We start from the raw sequence: 14,642 nt of genomic DNA, 5'->3' as shown, positions 1-14,642 counted from the left end.
AGTTCAGACTGGTTCTGGCGTACTGGTAGCGGAAATTTTGAGTAGTTCGGAGAACCGGCAGATACCACCTCTAGCTGGCACTGCCCCTGCCCTCCCGGTCGCCGCTCAACCCTGCCTGCCTAGGGGTCCCCAACCCCAGGGGTCCCCAACCCCTGGTGTTCTGTCCAGCACAGTTTCTTTACAAGTTGTTCCTGTTGCCATTGGCCGTACCGCGGGTACGTCACGCGTGCGAGAGGTTCCCTGTTAATGATTGGCTAGAGCAGCCGAGCTCTTACTATATAAGAGCTGTCAAATGCCGGGTAGAGTTCAGCCGGCTACCAGTTGTGTATTGTGAACCAATAAAGAGTTCTTGTTGATTTCACACGTCACCTCAGTCTATGCTCGGTCATATATAACACTAGAGGTACGCAACCCAGGGGGAATGACCACCCTATGCCCCCGCAAAAAGCAGCCCCAGTGGACAGAAAATTCATGTTGCCGGAGCCTGAACGGCTTGAACCGTTCGGCCACTTGTCCTAATGGCCACCCTCTACTCATCCAGTCAAGCACCTGTGCTAAAACGGGGTCTGCTGAGTGGGCCGCAACATCGGTTGCAGTTAACGGAGGGGACAGCTCCTCCACAAGGAGGATGGAGGAGGCCGGGGCAGGGTCCAAAATGGAAAGGGGCAAAGGGCAGCGACAGCACGTCAGTGTTTGCAATCTGCTTACCTGGATGGTAGACCAGGGTGTAGTTATAGGCAGCTAAAAACTCAGTCCAACGGGACATTCTGGGGGAAAGTATTAAAGGGGTTTGGCAGTCCCCTGCTAGGAGTCCTAGAAGGGGCTTATGGTCAGTCACCAATTCGAAGTGCCGGCCATAGATGTAATCGTGGAACTTCTTGACAGAAGCCACAGCAGCTAGAGCCTCCCTGTCTAACTGACTATACCTACGTTTGATTGATGACAGAATGCGCGAATAGTAGGCAATAGGAATTTCCAACCCATTTGGAAACCGATGACTAAGAACGGCCCCTATGCCAAAAGTTGAAGCATCGGCTGTTAGAACGAGAGGAAGGTGAGAGCTGTACTGTACAAGGACAGCAGATGATGTTAGTAAATCCTGGACAGCTCGGAAAGAGCGGGACTCAGCCTCGCCCCAGGATCATGGCGTGTCTTTACCTAGGAGACGGTGAAGAGGTTCGGCAACAGTAGCTTTATGGGGCAAAAACACGCTATAAAAAATGAGGAGCCCCAGGAAAGCTTGCAAGTCAGCCTTGCACGTGGGAGTGGCAGCGTGTTTTATAGCCGCCACCTTGGAAGGAGTGGGGTGAATACCAGTGACATCAATTAGGTAACCCAAAAATTCCACCCGTGGCACGCCAATTAGACACTTAGTTTTTTTCAATTTGAGGCCAGCCTTCCTGAAACAGAGAAGGACGGCCCTGACACGGCTGACGAGCTCACTCCGACAAGAAGTGGAGATGAGCACATCATCGAAGTACGGCACAACCCCAGGGAGTCCATGCAGGAGCCGTTCCATTAAGTTTTGGAACAACCCCGGAGCAATGCTTAATCCGAATTGTAGGCGCCTGCATTTAAAGGCCCCCCGGTGGGTTACAATAGTTTGAGCCTCGGCTGAGGCATCATCCACTGGGAGGTACTGATAAGCCTGGGCCAGGTTTAGCTTAGCAAAAATGGAGCCTGACCCGAGGGAGTGGAGCAACTGTTGGACTACCTGTAACGCCCTGTTCAAGGTACATTTAAAATCCGCGCAGATGTGGACTGAGCCATCTGGCTTGATAGGAATAACTATTGGTGTTTCCCACCGGGAATGGTCAGTGGGTTCTAACATCCCTTGAGCAATCAGCTTATCCAACTCGGCTTCAACCTTTGGATAGAGGGCAAGAGAAACCCTCCGGGGCTTGAGTCTAATGGGGGCAACGTTGGGGTCTAAATTTAGCGAAATCGGGGAGCCCACATATTTACCCAGAGTATCATTGAAAACATCACTGAATTCTCTGGCCAACACATCAAAATCGCTCTCCGAGGTTGTTGAGTGGATGCCTAAAATGGCAAGGCCCAGGGAGCCAAACCAATCTAATCCTAACAGACTGGGGAGGGAGCCGTCAACCACGATTAAAGGGAGGCGGCCAGTAAAACTTTTTTTTTCAACTAGGAAACGACCATGCCCGATAATGGGAATTCGGTTGCCCTGATAATCTCGAAGTTTAACAGGGCAGGGGCGTAGCTGATTTTTCTGTAGGCTAGGCATCATTTCTTTGAGGGTGGTCCAGGAGACAATAGATTTAGATGAGCCGGTGTCGACTTCCATCCGACAAGGAACCCCTTTGATCTTTACGGTCAGGAAAAGCTTATTCAAATGCTCAGGGTAGCCATGAGGGGTTGTCACTTCTGTGATCCGCCGGCCACGGAAGATGGCAAAACAGTCTTCGCTGCTGTTGACCGCTGCGCCCTTGGGTCTAACTTTGGGTGGCCTCTGGTTTCCCGAGCGGCAAACCCGTGCAATGTGGCCCAGCTTGCTGCAACGTCGGCAGGTTGCTGAACGGAACCAGCAAGTAGCTCTGGAGTGTTTATCGCCGCAACTTAGGCAGGAGGACGGAGGAGGTTTTTTTTCGGTTGGCCGCTTCCCTTTTGTAGCGGACGCCTTAAGGCGACTGACCTCTGACTCCCCTTCATCGTCCTCGGAGGCAACGTCCTCAAAATGGGCAGGCGTGGCTTGGCCAGCAGGGGTATGGAACTTCCGTATGTCCACGGCGGATTTATCTGACATCTCCGCCACCTAGGTCTCCTCGATGGCTGTTTGAAGGTCTAGGGTCTTCTTCACTAACAGCCGCCTCTGTAACTCTATGTCGCGCACCCCACAAACCAACTGCTCGACCAGGGCATCATCCAGATCCCAAAACTCACAGTCCAGGGCAGCCGTTCGCAGGCGGGCAACATACCGGTTGACAGGCTCCCCTTCCTCCTGCAGGATTTGCCTCAAGTTAAACCTGCAGGCTATACGTGAAGGGGTCGGAGCGTAGTGGGCCCACAGTTTCTCCCTCAGCACATCCCAGGATGTAGTATGTACAGGCTGTGGAGTGACTAACGCCCTGGCAGTGGTGAACACCTCAGCGCCACAAGCATTCAAGAAATGAGCCCTTTTTCGACTGCTGGAGAGGTCAGTAAAATCGTTAGCCTCTAAAAAACATTTGAACCGCTCCTCATACGCGTCCCACGTCTCAGTGGCAGCGTTGTATGGGGCGAAAGTTGGAGGAGCCATTTCATGCGCCGGTGTTTTGTGTATTGTAGTAATTCAGATAGCCAGCTGACAGTTGATTCCGCTTGCTGTTCGCCTCAGAAAATCCCACCTTCGTCGCCAGTGTTATATATCAGTGGTCCCCAACCTTTTTATCGCCGCGGACCAATCAGCCTTTGATAATTTTACCGTGGCCCGCTGAGCGCGCGCAGGGGTGGGGGCTTTAGGCCACACGTGCGTACCTGCGCGGGGCTCTCTTCCCTGGAGCCTTTGCGCACGGCCCAGGAGCTTTTGCGCACGGCCCAGGAGCTTTTGCGCACGGCCCAGGAGCCTTTGCGCTGCAGCGTTCATGTCCCCCGGCCGCTGCGCGGCCTGGTGCCAGGTACTCCACGGCCCGGCACCGGTCCGCGGACCGGGGGTTGGGGACCACTGTTATATATGACCGAGCATAGACTGAGGCGATGCGTGAAATCAACAAGAACTCTTTATTGGTTCACAATACACATCTGGTAGCCGGCTGAACTCCACCCGGCACTTGATAGCTCTTATATAGTAAGAGCTCAGCTGCTCTAGCCAATCATTAACAGGGAATCTCCCGCGCACGTGACATAACCACGGTACGGCCAATGGCAACAGGAACAACTTGTAAAGAAACTGTGCCGGACAGAACACCTGGGCCTTAGTCTACTACCGGGCCGTAGTAGACTGGTTGCCGCTTGCCCCACCCGCCTGCTCACCCCACCTTGCCCTGACCTATCACTCCACATCTCCCCAGCATAGCACACTGTGGCTCATCGCTTGCGTTGACCACACAGTCTCTGCAGCTTGCGTGCCTTCCCATGTGGTGCCTGCGGCCCAACTGAGCAGCCCTGATCTGCCTTCCTGGGTAAGTAAGCCTAGCCCTCCCCCCATCCCCATCCTCCAGCTTGCCTGGCTTGCTTTGCCACTGCGGCTCCATCCCACTTGGGCCGCAGCGCTTGTGGCCTAGCAAGCTGCCCCCCCTCTGTCCCCAGCTCCAGCTTGCCTGGCTTGTTACGCTGCTGCAGCTTCATCCCACGCAGCGCTTGCGGCCGAACTGAACAGCCCTGTTTGGCCTGTGAGCCTGCGAGCAACTCCTGAATCTGCCTGCCTGCCTTTACCTAATTTTGGGTAAGTTGCTCATTTTTAAAATTTAGCATTAAAAAATTCAATATCTATAAGGTGTGTTGTAGACTGTTAATTTTGTGATTTTGCTTGCAAGCAAATTTTATGTTATGAGTCTATAGCCTTTATATTTTGAAATTTGTGCAACTTGATGAGATTTTATGTGTTTCTGTAGTGAGTGTGATTGTTTTTTTGTTATGCTTTGATGGTTTCTATTCCTGTGGCTTGGCCATGCCCACCCAGTCACATGATCACCCAGCCATGCCCACCCAGTCACATCCGCCCAGCTACATGAACACTAAGCCATGCCCACCAAGCCATGCCCACAGAACCGGTATTAAAATTTTTGAATTCCACCACCGATTCTATCCCTTCGTTAACACAGCCTAGGATTGCATTGCCTTTTTTGGCAGCTGCAGCACAGTGCTGGCTCATATTTAAATAATTGTCCACTAGGACTCCAAGATCCCTCTCACAATTACTGGTTTTGAGCCAACTTTCACCTAACCTGTATCTGGACATTTGGTTTTTCTTGCCTAAGTGTAAAACCTTACTTTTCTCTACGTTGAATTTCATTTTTTAGATAGGGTCCAGTGTTCAAGTCTGTTGAGAACCTTCTGGATATTGAACCTATCTTCTGGGGTGTTAACTATTCCTTCCAGCTTGGTGTCATCTGCAAATTTGATCAGTTCCCCTTCTATTCCCTCTTCTAAATTGTTTATGAGGATATTGAGAAGTACTGGGCCTTGGGATACCCCACTGCTTACATCCCTCCATGTAGTTGTAGTTCCATTAACTTGTGTGTGGTTTTTCAGCCAGTTTCAAATCCATCTAGGCTAGTTGCTGTCTATCCCACATTTTTCTAGTTTACCAAAAAGTAGGTTGTGGTCTTCTTTGTCAAATGTACTGAAATCCAACTATACTATGTGCACAATATTTTGCTTGTCCACTAATTTAGTAACTTTCTTAAAGAATGAAATAAGATTTATTTGGCATGATATGTTTTTGACAAACCTATGTTGGCTTCTAGTTTGCTTGCTTCTAGGTGTTCTGTTACTTGATCATTTTTTCAGGATCTTTCCAAGTATTGATGTCAGATTGATTGGTTTCTAGTTTCCTGGATCTGTTTTCTTCCCCCTTTTTGAAGATCGGAGCCACAGGTGTTCTCTTACCATTTTAATTTGAATTCCTAGTCTTGTCTTTTATGGTTCTGTTTTTCATAGGTTGGGCCATTTTTTCTTTTTGTGTGAAGACAGATGCAAGGAAAGAATTAAGCAGCTCTGCTTTCTCCCTGCTGCCTGTCACTTCCTTGCCATTATTGGCCCAATTGTTTCTTTGACTTTTTCCTTATTTTATGTGTTGAAAGAAACTTTTTAAAATTATTTTTTACATTTGTTGCAAGTCTTAGTTCATTCTGAGCCTTGGCTTTCCTGACTTCATCTTTTCAGATTCGGGCTATTTGCTGGTATATTGGTATTCTGCCTTAGCTGTGTGTCCCTCTTTTCATTTTTTATAATCCTTTTTGTCGTTCAGTTTATCAGAGAGTTCTTTGTGCAACCATGCTGGTTTCTTTTTGGATTTCTTATTTTTCTTTCTCAGTGGTATTGTACTGGACTGAGTTTTTATAAACATATTTTTCAGTTTCCCAAGCGTCTTAAGTTATTTTCCCATTTAAGATTTTCATCCATGGAAACCTTCCTAAACTCTCTCTTTAAGTTTGTTGAAATCAGCTCTTTTAAAGTTGGTTTGATTATGTTCTATTCCTTGTGTCTGCATTATGTTGAATTCTTAGATAACATGGTCACTGTCCTCCAAAGTTCCTGCTACCCCCTCTATTATTTCTCCTCTGTTAAATTAGGTCCAATATAGCTGTCTCTCTAGTTCCTTCCTCTACCTTTTGGATGACAACATTGTCAATTAGGTTGGTCAGGAACCTGTTTGATCTCCCACTTGATGTAGAATTTGTCTCCCAGTTGATGTCAGGATAGTTAAAGTCCTCCATTACTACTGTGGTGTGTTTCCTACATAAATTAGCAAAACATTCATCTATATCTTCCGCTTGATTGAGTGACCTGTACAGGTAGCCCTCAATTTATGACAGTAATGGAGCCTGTCCATTACTGTCGGAAGTTAAGGACTACATTAAATGAAGCACCTAACTAATGACCTCTCCCTGCTTTCCCCAGTGCATTAGTTAAATGAATGTGCAGATTGTTAGGTGACTCATGGGTGGGAGAAACTGAGGAAGGTCTACTATAGGCACAGGCACTCCTAGAAGGCCTCCTCCACCCTCTAAGATATCCCACGCTCTGCCTCCTGTCCCTTGGTTTCCCCAAAGCCATATGGGCCTCCTCCATACTCCACCCCATCACCATTCGCTTGCTTACATTTTGCTTGCTTACGAGCTCAGAAGTCAGGGTAGAGAAGACCGCTCCCTCGCTGGGCTACGTGGCACAGTCAAGGAGAAGAATGTTGTGACCTAGGCTTCCTGAGTCATTAAAACACACGAGTAGTCCCAAAAACCTCTTTTATTGCAACAGCTGTGAATTACGTTCATTCACAGCTGAGTCCCAATTAGTTGCAAAAAGTCCTTTGGGAGAAGTCCTTCGGGATAATCACCAACCTTTATTTCCTTGATACGCTGCCAAAGACCTACTTGGCAATGCCATACAGAGTCCAGAATTGAACAGAATTAACAATGTTGCTTTTCTGCAAAGGACCCACGTCCCTTTGCTCCTCTTTTAAGCCTTATAGGAGGGCCCAATCATCTCCAGGCCTTACTCCCGAGTCGTCCCTTTTGTTTTAACTGTTCTTGCCTTCTGGCAGCTCTGCACATGCGCACACTAGGAACAGGCTCCTCCTGTTCCTTTGCCTCTCTGCTGTCCGACTCTGGTGGCTCCAGAGTCTGCAGATAACTCCCAGATGGCCCTGGCCCCATCTCTGCCTCCGACGCAGATCCCTCGTCTGAGCCTTCCCCAGACTGCAGGACTGGCCCATGTTCCTGCCCAGCCTCCTCATTGTCCGACTCTGCTGCCAGCTCCGCAGGCTGCTGGCGGACCACAACAAAGAAATCCAGTCGTTTTTGCTTTCATTGCAATCCTTTCCTTACCAACCAGCATAAACTACAACAAATTCTTCTTAGTTCTACCAGTGCTAGTTTTATGCTAGTGACTCTAAGAAAATTTTTTGCCTATTTTGGTTCCTTGTAAGCCTTTCCTCCCCAACCAGTGTAAATTGATGGTGATTCACCCTGGCTGGGGAAGAAAGGATTGCCATAGAAGCAAAAGAGGTGGAATTTCTTCTTTGCTCTATCAGCATAAGACTAGCATAAGCTACCGCTGGCGGCACTAAGAAGAAATTATGGCTATGCTGTCTGGAGAGGAAAGGCTTGCGAGGAATCCAAAATAGGCATGATTTCTTGTTAGTGCCACCAGCCCTAGCTTTATGCTAGTCTTATGCTAGTAGAGCAAAGAAGAAATCCTATCTCTTTTGCTTGGCAATTCTTTCCTCCCCAGCTAGGGTAAATCACTACTGATTTATGCTGGGTGGGAAGGATAGGCTTGCAAGGAACGAAAATAGGCACAATTTCTTCTTACCACCACAAGCAAAAAACTAGCGCTGGCGGAGCTAAGACAAAATTGTCATAGTTTATGCTGGCTGGAGAAGAAAGGATTGCAACAGAAGCAAAAGTGATCGATTTCTTCTTTTTGATTGTGCCACCTGGCCCAGCGAGGGAGCAGCCTTCTCTGCCCTGATTTCCTGAGCTCATCAAAAGATAAATAAATGAATGGTGATGGAGTGGGGATGGGGAAGGAGTCCACGGAACCAAGTATGTTGCAAAGATGGCCCAATGCCTCTAAAGACCAGGCCAGGCAGGATGGAAGGGAAATAGGTGGGTAGGAGTGCTGCAGTGTCCCTGCGGTTGGTCATGAAGGCAAATGACAGTGGGGTGCTGCAGAATTTGTAACTTTGAAACAAATTCATATTTTGCTTTTTGGGAGGGGGGGATATGTGTTGTAACTTTGAACGTTTGTTAAATGACCTGTCATATCTCGAGGATTACCTATGGCAATGTCATTCTTTTTTCTTTTATATTAACCCATGTGCATTCTAGCAGGCTTAAATAGTTTCTCTGAAAAATTCAGAATCCATCATTGTGTACGTTTTCTCTCTAAGCATTGTCATTCAGCAATGGCAAATCTTTTGCAGATTCCCAGGTGCGGTGAGGTAACCTAAAATTGGGCATTTTATGTTATATAATCTTACATAAATGCATTGATAAAACAACAGTCAGAACAATAAATAATAGGGAATATATACCCGGTTCCCTGGAATATATCTCCAGTATTTTACTGCACAAATATTCTAAAAATTGGAAATATCTAAAACAGTACACAGTTTATAGTAGATAATTGTATTAATATCATCCAATGGATAACAATTTGAACTGTATACTGTATGTGTATAACTCAGATAAAGACTTTGTATTTATGTGCATTCCTCTTTATAGCTGGAGTGCTGGCCTATACATATGGCATATACACATTATATGTACAGGCATTCTCTTTTTATGTATATAAGTAAAAAGATAAAGGCATCCCTATGAATTTTACTTGCCGACTATAGGGGACAGTGCTCATCAAGGCCATTGAGCCACTGCTGGATGAAGATATTTGTTCATGTGGCCAGCATAACATCACAGAGCACTGTTACCTTCCCACAAAAGTGGTACCTATTTAACTACTGCATGCTTTCAAATTACTAGGAGCTGGGGTGAGGACAGGAGCTCACCACATCGTGTGGCACTTAAGTCTTGAACCTGGGCTGCCAGCTTTCCAGCAGATAAGCCCAGTGTCAACTCTGAATCAAACCTGACTGAAGCCATCTTTTGCTACTTCATAGTTGCTTCATAGTTCCCACACACTCACCTTACACTCTAAGGGAGGGGGAGAGATAGACCGTCCGCAGACACAACAACGAGCCTTCCCATTGGAACCAAGGTCATCCCAACAGGTGGCAGTTGAAGGGGAGTAACTAAGGAACCTGCAGACTTCTTTAATTGGACAATGTGACCTGGGACAATTGGGGAGGGAAACAGTTACTCTTTTAATTATGCTATTAGCATGGGAAACTTCAAAGTTGGCTTTCAGTAGCTGTGCCAATATGATGTATCCAATAAACATGTTCTTTGAGGGACCTGCCTGCCTCGGATTTCTGATTTCTTTGGATGCGTTACTTGGAACGCTGACACCCAGTGTCTTAACTGCTGAGCCACCATGCCACCCTTTTTATGTATATATGTGTGCATATATGTATGTATAATTTCCTGGGCAGCTAATTCTTTGCTCCATAGATTCTTGGCATTTCTCATATTGCTGCTGAAGTTTTCTTTAGCATGATATGTTTGGTATTTGGTTTGAAATGCCAACTATTTTCCATGAATATTGGTCCTCATTGCCTCTCTCCACACATATGGAGAACCATATCAACTGGTGCTTTCAACAGAAATTTATGAAGGGGGAGTATTTAAATCAAAATCTTTCTCATTTCAAACACACATTTACCTTTCATACCTCTTCCGCTTTGTCCTTTCATTCAAATTCCTTGTACTATATTCAACTTATATTCAAAATGTTGCATGTGATAGAATAATTATCAACAGAAGAGGCAGCCTCACTCCAAAAATAAAAGTGAACCAGTCAATGACAGGTAAGATGTCTATATCATATGACAATCGATTGAGCAGCTTTTAGGATTTTTTGATGGGGCCTCTTTCTCTTCCCCTGCCCCCCAGCATCTTTAAGTCATGAGATCCAGCAATTTGTTGACTCAGTTCCATATACCAACCGAGGAGGGTTGGTATATGGAACAGTAGTTTATCTACTGTTATTAAATTCCTAAGCATTTTTGGTAGTTGGTAAGCACTACAAATTAGGCCAATAAAAAAAACACAGGATTCTTCAGTGTCTATGGTTTTGACCACAGCCTCTTGTACCATGCAGCCATAATAGTGGCAGTGGTTTTCCTTCAGTACCTGTATTCTCTGTTGTCTACTAGGTTCCTGCACAATTATTTGAGAAACCTGTTTGCTGGAGCTTGGGAAGTACAAGACTTTTCACCTCTACCAGTGAATATGCCAGAAGCCACAGAGGCACAGGTGAGACTTCCTTTTTAAGCAAATATTTTCAGATTCTAGTCAAGCTCATCAAAGTCAAAGAGGAAATATTGGAAACATTATTTGTTAATGGTTTGTTTTGCTTGTCATGAAAATATTATCTGCTTATGTCTTCTTTGAGATTGCCAACTAATAAAAGGGAATGAACCTAAGGCAGAAAAATTATTATCAGTAAAGCCCTGGATTATTATCACTTTCATTGTCCCCGTTATGCATCACTGCATCCCCATAAATGCATCCCCATAATTAATACTGGTTAGGTTGCTACTCTGAAGCATTGACTTTTGCTGTGAACAATTTTTCCTGGACGTACTTCTGTGCAGGTGCAGCAGTGCGTGGAGCTGATCAGCAGGGCTAGGAAGCCACTCCTACTGCTAGGCAGTCAAGTGACCCTCCCTCCAATTCCAGCAAATAAGCTTAGGTAAGATATGCTGCTTGCCCTAGATTGAGATTTCTTTTATAATATTGATGTACTATTAGGCTACCATTGACCTGAGGCACAATATCCTTGTTCAATAGAATTAATCCATTGATGGGAAAGAGGAATTACAGGATCTGTGATGAGCATGTGTTCAGATGAATAGACAGAAGTGAGAAGAGATAACAAAGATATCCGAACTTTTTCCCCTCCTGCATATTCTTACAGAGAAGCTTTAGAAGAACTCGGGATTCCATGTTTCCTAGGAGGCATGGCCCGTGGCATGCTAGGAAAGAACAGTCCAATTCACATTCGTCAAAACCGGCGTGAGGCTCTCAAGGAGGCAGATCTGGTTATTCTGGCAGGTAGCTCAGCTGAGAGTTTTATACTGGTCTTTTGCTGAAGAGGACCTTCAGAAAACATTGGGCCAATCTTGGGGAATTGGGAGGTTAGCATATATTTTTGTTAGTATATATGATGATTGTCTAACAATTGTTTTCTGTTTATATCTTCTTTTTTCCTTTTCAGGCACAGTCTGTGATTTTCGCCTGTCATATGGACGCATCTTGAGTAAGCACAGCAAAATCATTGCTGTTAACAGGAATCGGGAGCAACTGTTTAAAAATGCAGATTTTCACTGGACACCAAATATAGCCATAAAAGGTGAGGAGCTTGTTCAAGGCAACAGTAAGAGAGATGTGAGCAACATTTCTTAGGGATTTGGTATGGTGAGAAAAAAGGACAATAAAAAGATGATACTTAATGCATGCATTGTTATAATACCAGTGATCAGAGGAAGAGGATCATTGGAAGAGGGTTCATACCATCTTCAATTATGTTTTACACAGGGGATGCTGCATTGTTCTTTGTGTGCTTAAACCAAAAGCTGAAAGGCTATTCATGTCCTCAGGATTGGGTAATGAGTCTGAAGAAGGCTGATCAGAGGAAGGAGAAAATAAACAGGTAATAATAAATGGTACTCTTTGTATGTGTCCATATGTAGCTCAAGGCTTGCAGATACTTCTTATTTGCTCTACCTTAAATACTTTGCTATATAGAAAGTATGGCTATCTACTGGTATGTCTCAAATCATCTCAGATCCGTTGACAGTTGCAAAACAAAATGGCAGCTCAGAGCTGAAACTCCGAGGCTAGGAGGGAGATGTTTTGACATTTTCAAGAGTGTGGGGGTCAATTAACCATCCACAGACCCCCCTCCCAGCAAGCTGAGGTATTTTCGGCTCAATAGAGCTGTGGATGGAGCCCAAGGATAAAACCCGAGCCGAGCCCGAAGATCAGCTGTTTGTCAGTAAAAAGACTGAGGGCGGTGGGGAGGATGTCAACATGGCTGGCTGCCATGACCGGGTCAACCACTGAGTCTAATATAGCTGGTGAAATGGTTGGCGAGACGGTGGCAACAGCGACTCCAGATAGGGTGTTGATAATGATGCCTGGGCTAATAGGCACTGCTTGTAGCAACATGGCGGCGATGATGTCTATGGCAAGGGGGGTTACAATGGCGAGGGGAATGGCGCTAATGACAGCGACGGCGACGGCAACACCAGGAGGCTGCAAGGAAGCCCTTGTTGTTAATAGAGGAGAGGGCAATGCTGCAAAGGCTATAAATGTTAGGATCCCTTCAACCTCTAGGGATCTGTTGCACTCCTCTTTCTTGAAACTCTGAGGACTTATTAAACTAATTGAACTAAGTAGCCTGAGCAAGGTGATGGATAGGGACTGAGGATTACAAACTGGAGATGATGACTTACTCTCCCCCTCAACTGTCCCTCTCTCCTTTATCAGATCTAGATCTATTACGACCACTCAGCGTTAACTTGCAATCTTAGATCGATCTGCAGCTTTATTTACCACCTGTTCCCCCAAGATTACCCTGATTATTTAACCCTAAATACTTTGTCCAGTGGCTCTGCCTTACTTTTTTGATCTAATCCTCGGCCATCGCTGGTATCAGGACTGGAGGAGATACAGACATCGAGAGTCTTGGATTATGGGGAGATAGACCACCTTCTCTTTGTTTGTTTCAAATGGTTTGGTCGCTGTGAGAGGACGACCTTTTGAGACCTCTACCCCCACCTCCTTTGGATGGACTTACTACAACCACAAGACTTCCCATCGTCGTGAGAGGGCGATGATGTTCCGATGTATTGACATTTGTAACTTACTGGTCTCCCTTTTACATCTATTTCCTCCCTTATTTTAAATTACCTGTCTTAACCATCTCTAACACTCTTAGAAGAAAATGATCCTTCATCTCCTTCAACTCGCTCCTATCTTTGATGTATTCAACTGCGGAGCTCCTTGCACTGCGAGATTCCCCCCTCTCGCATGTCTGGCCCTCTCAGTTATCAAGGGCCGCCCTTGAGGACGGGTTTTGGAACCCTGAGAGGTGGTTTGCAAAAAACCGACGGCTTTGGGGGTTTTTAGATAAATCTTTAAGTTCTATTTTAAGGGGTTCTGGGAGGGATTGTGGGAATGGATCTGGGGGGATCCATAAATCCACTGAAAGGGGTAATGGGTCTGATAATCATGGTGGGGAGGATGGGGACAGAAATCTGACAAGGATGCAGGGGGATGAAGCAATGGGCATTAGTATAGTAAGTGGGAGGGGCAGATATGACGGCTGCAGGGGGCCATATTATGTTTCGGGAGTGCGCACTCGATGTTTACGAGCGATTGCCCACTCCGACCCCCAAAGCACTGCTCGTTTCCCGGGTTGTTCAGAGTCTCAGACCCTGGGTCTACGGCTGATGTTATGTAATGCCAGGTCAGTGGTAAATAAAGCCCCCCTCATTCATGATCTTATTTCAGAGGGGGGTGCTGACCTGGCAGGGATTACGGAGACCTGGTTAGGCCAGGAGGGAGGAGTTCCCCTTGTGGAAATGTGCCCGCCAGGTTTCCGTGCATTCCATCAGCCAAGGGCTCAGGGAAGGGGTGGAGGAGTGGCAGCAATCTTTAGAGAAAGTCTTTGCCCGAGGGAGGCCACTGTTCCTCAGATAGCCGGATGTGAGTCCCTCCTTGTGAAGTGGGGTCAGGGGATTCAGATGGGCCTACTGATTGCGTACCTGGCTCCCTGCCACGTAACAGCGGTCCTGCCTGAGCTGCTCGACATTATAGCCGGGGTGGCGGTGGAAACCCCCAGACTTATTGTTATGGGGGATTTTAACCTGCCATCTGCTGGTGAGATGTCGGAGACGGCTCGGGAGTTCATGGCTTCCATGACGGCCATGGGCCTGACCCAGGTAGTTCAAGGCCCCACCCACTTGGGGAATCACACTCTGGACTTGATTTTTATCTCTGATCAGTGGCTGAATGATCTAAGAATAGGGGATATAGACATCAAGCCCTTGTCATGGTCTGATCATTCTCTCCTTCACATGGACTTTCAAGTCACTTCCACCCACCGCAGGGAGACGGAACCAACCAAATGGTTCCGTCCCAGGCGCCTGATGGACCCCGAAAGGTTCCTGATGGAGCTTGGGCCATTTCCTGAGACTCTGGCTCACGACTCGACTGAGGACCTGGTGGTCGCCTGGGACAGGGCGGCTACTGGGGCCTTGGACCGCGTCGTGCCTTTGCGGCCTCTGACCCGATGCCGATCTCGTCTAGCTCCTTGGTTTTCCGAGGAGCTGAGAGAGATGAAGCATCGGA

At 46.6% G+C, this 14,642-nt stretch overlaps 1 protein-coding gene across 6 annotated transcripts in view; it reads left to right on the top strand.

Moving 5' to 3' along the window:
* Positions 1 to 14,642, top strand: part of ILVBL (ilvB acetolactate synthase like) — a 49,424-nt gene that overhangs the window by 22,490 nt on the left and 12,292 nt on the right. For all 6 annotated transcript variants that reach the window (XM_070938291.1, XM_070938290.1, XM_070938289.1 and 3 more), the window contains 5 exons: positions 10,439 to 10,538; positions 10,880 to 10,977; positions 11,203 to 11,339; positions 11,503 to 11,637; positions 11,823 to 11,937. In XM_070938291.1, coding sequence (XP_070794392.1) covers positions 10,439 to 10,538; positions 10,880 to 10,977; positions 11,203 to 11,339; positions 11,503 to 11,637; positions 11,823 to 11,937 — 585 coding nt within the window. The remainder of the gene's footprint in view (positions 1 to 10,438; positions 10,539 to 10,879; positions 10,978 to 11,202; positions 11,340 to 11,502; positions 11,638 to 11,822; positions 11,938 to 14,642) is intronic.

Source organism: Pituophis catenifer, unplaced genomic scaffold (assembly GCF_029215685.1).
Source record: "Pituophis catenifer annectens isolate HBS135680 unplaced genomic scaffold, rPitCat1.0.hap2 SCAF_2, whole genome shotgun sequence".
NCBI lineage: Eukaryota > Metazoa > Chordata > Lepidosauria > Squamata > Colubridae > Pituophis > Pituophis catenifer.
The sequence above is the reverse complement of the archived record's forward strand: the minus strand, read 5'-3'. Positions and strand labels throughout refer to the sequence as shown.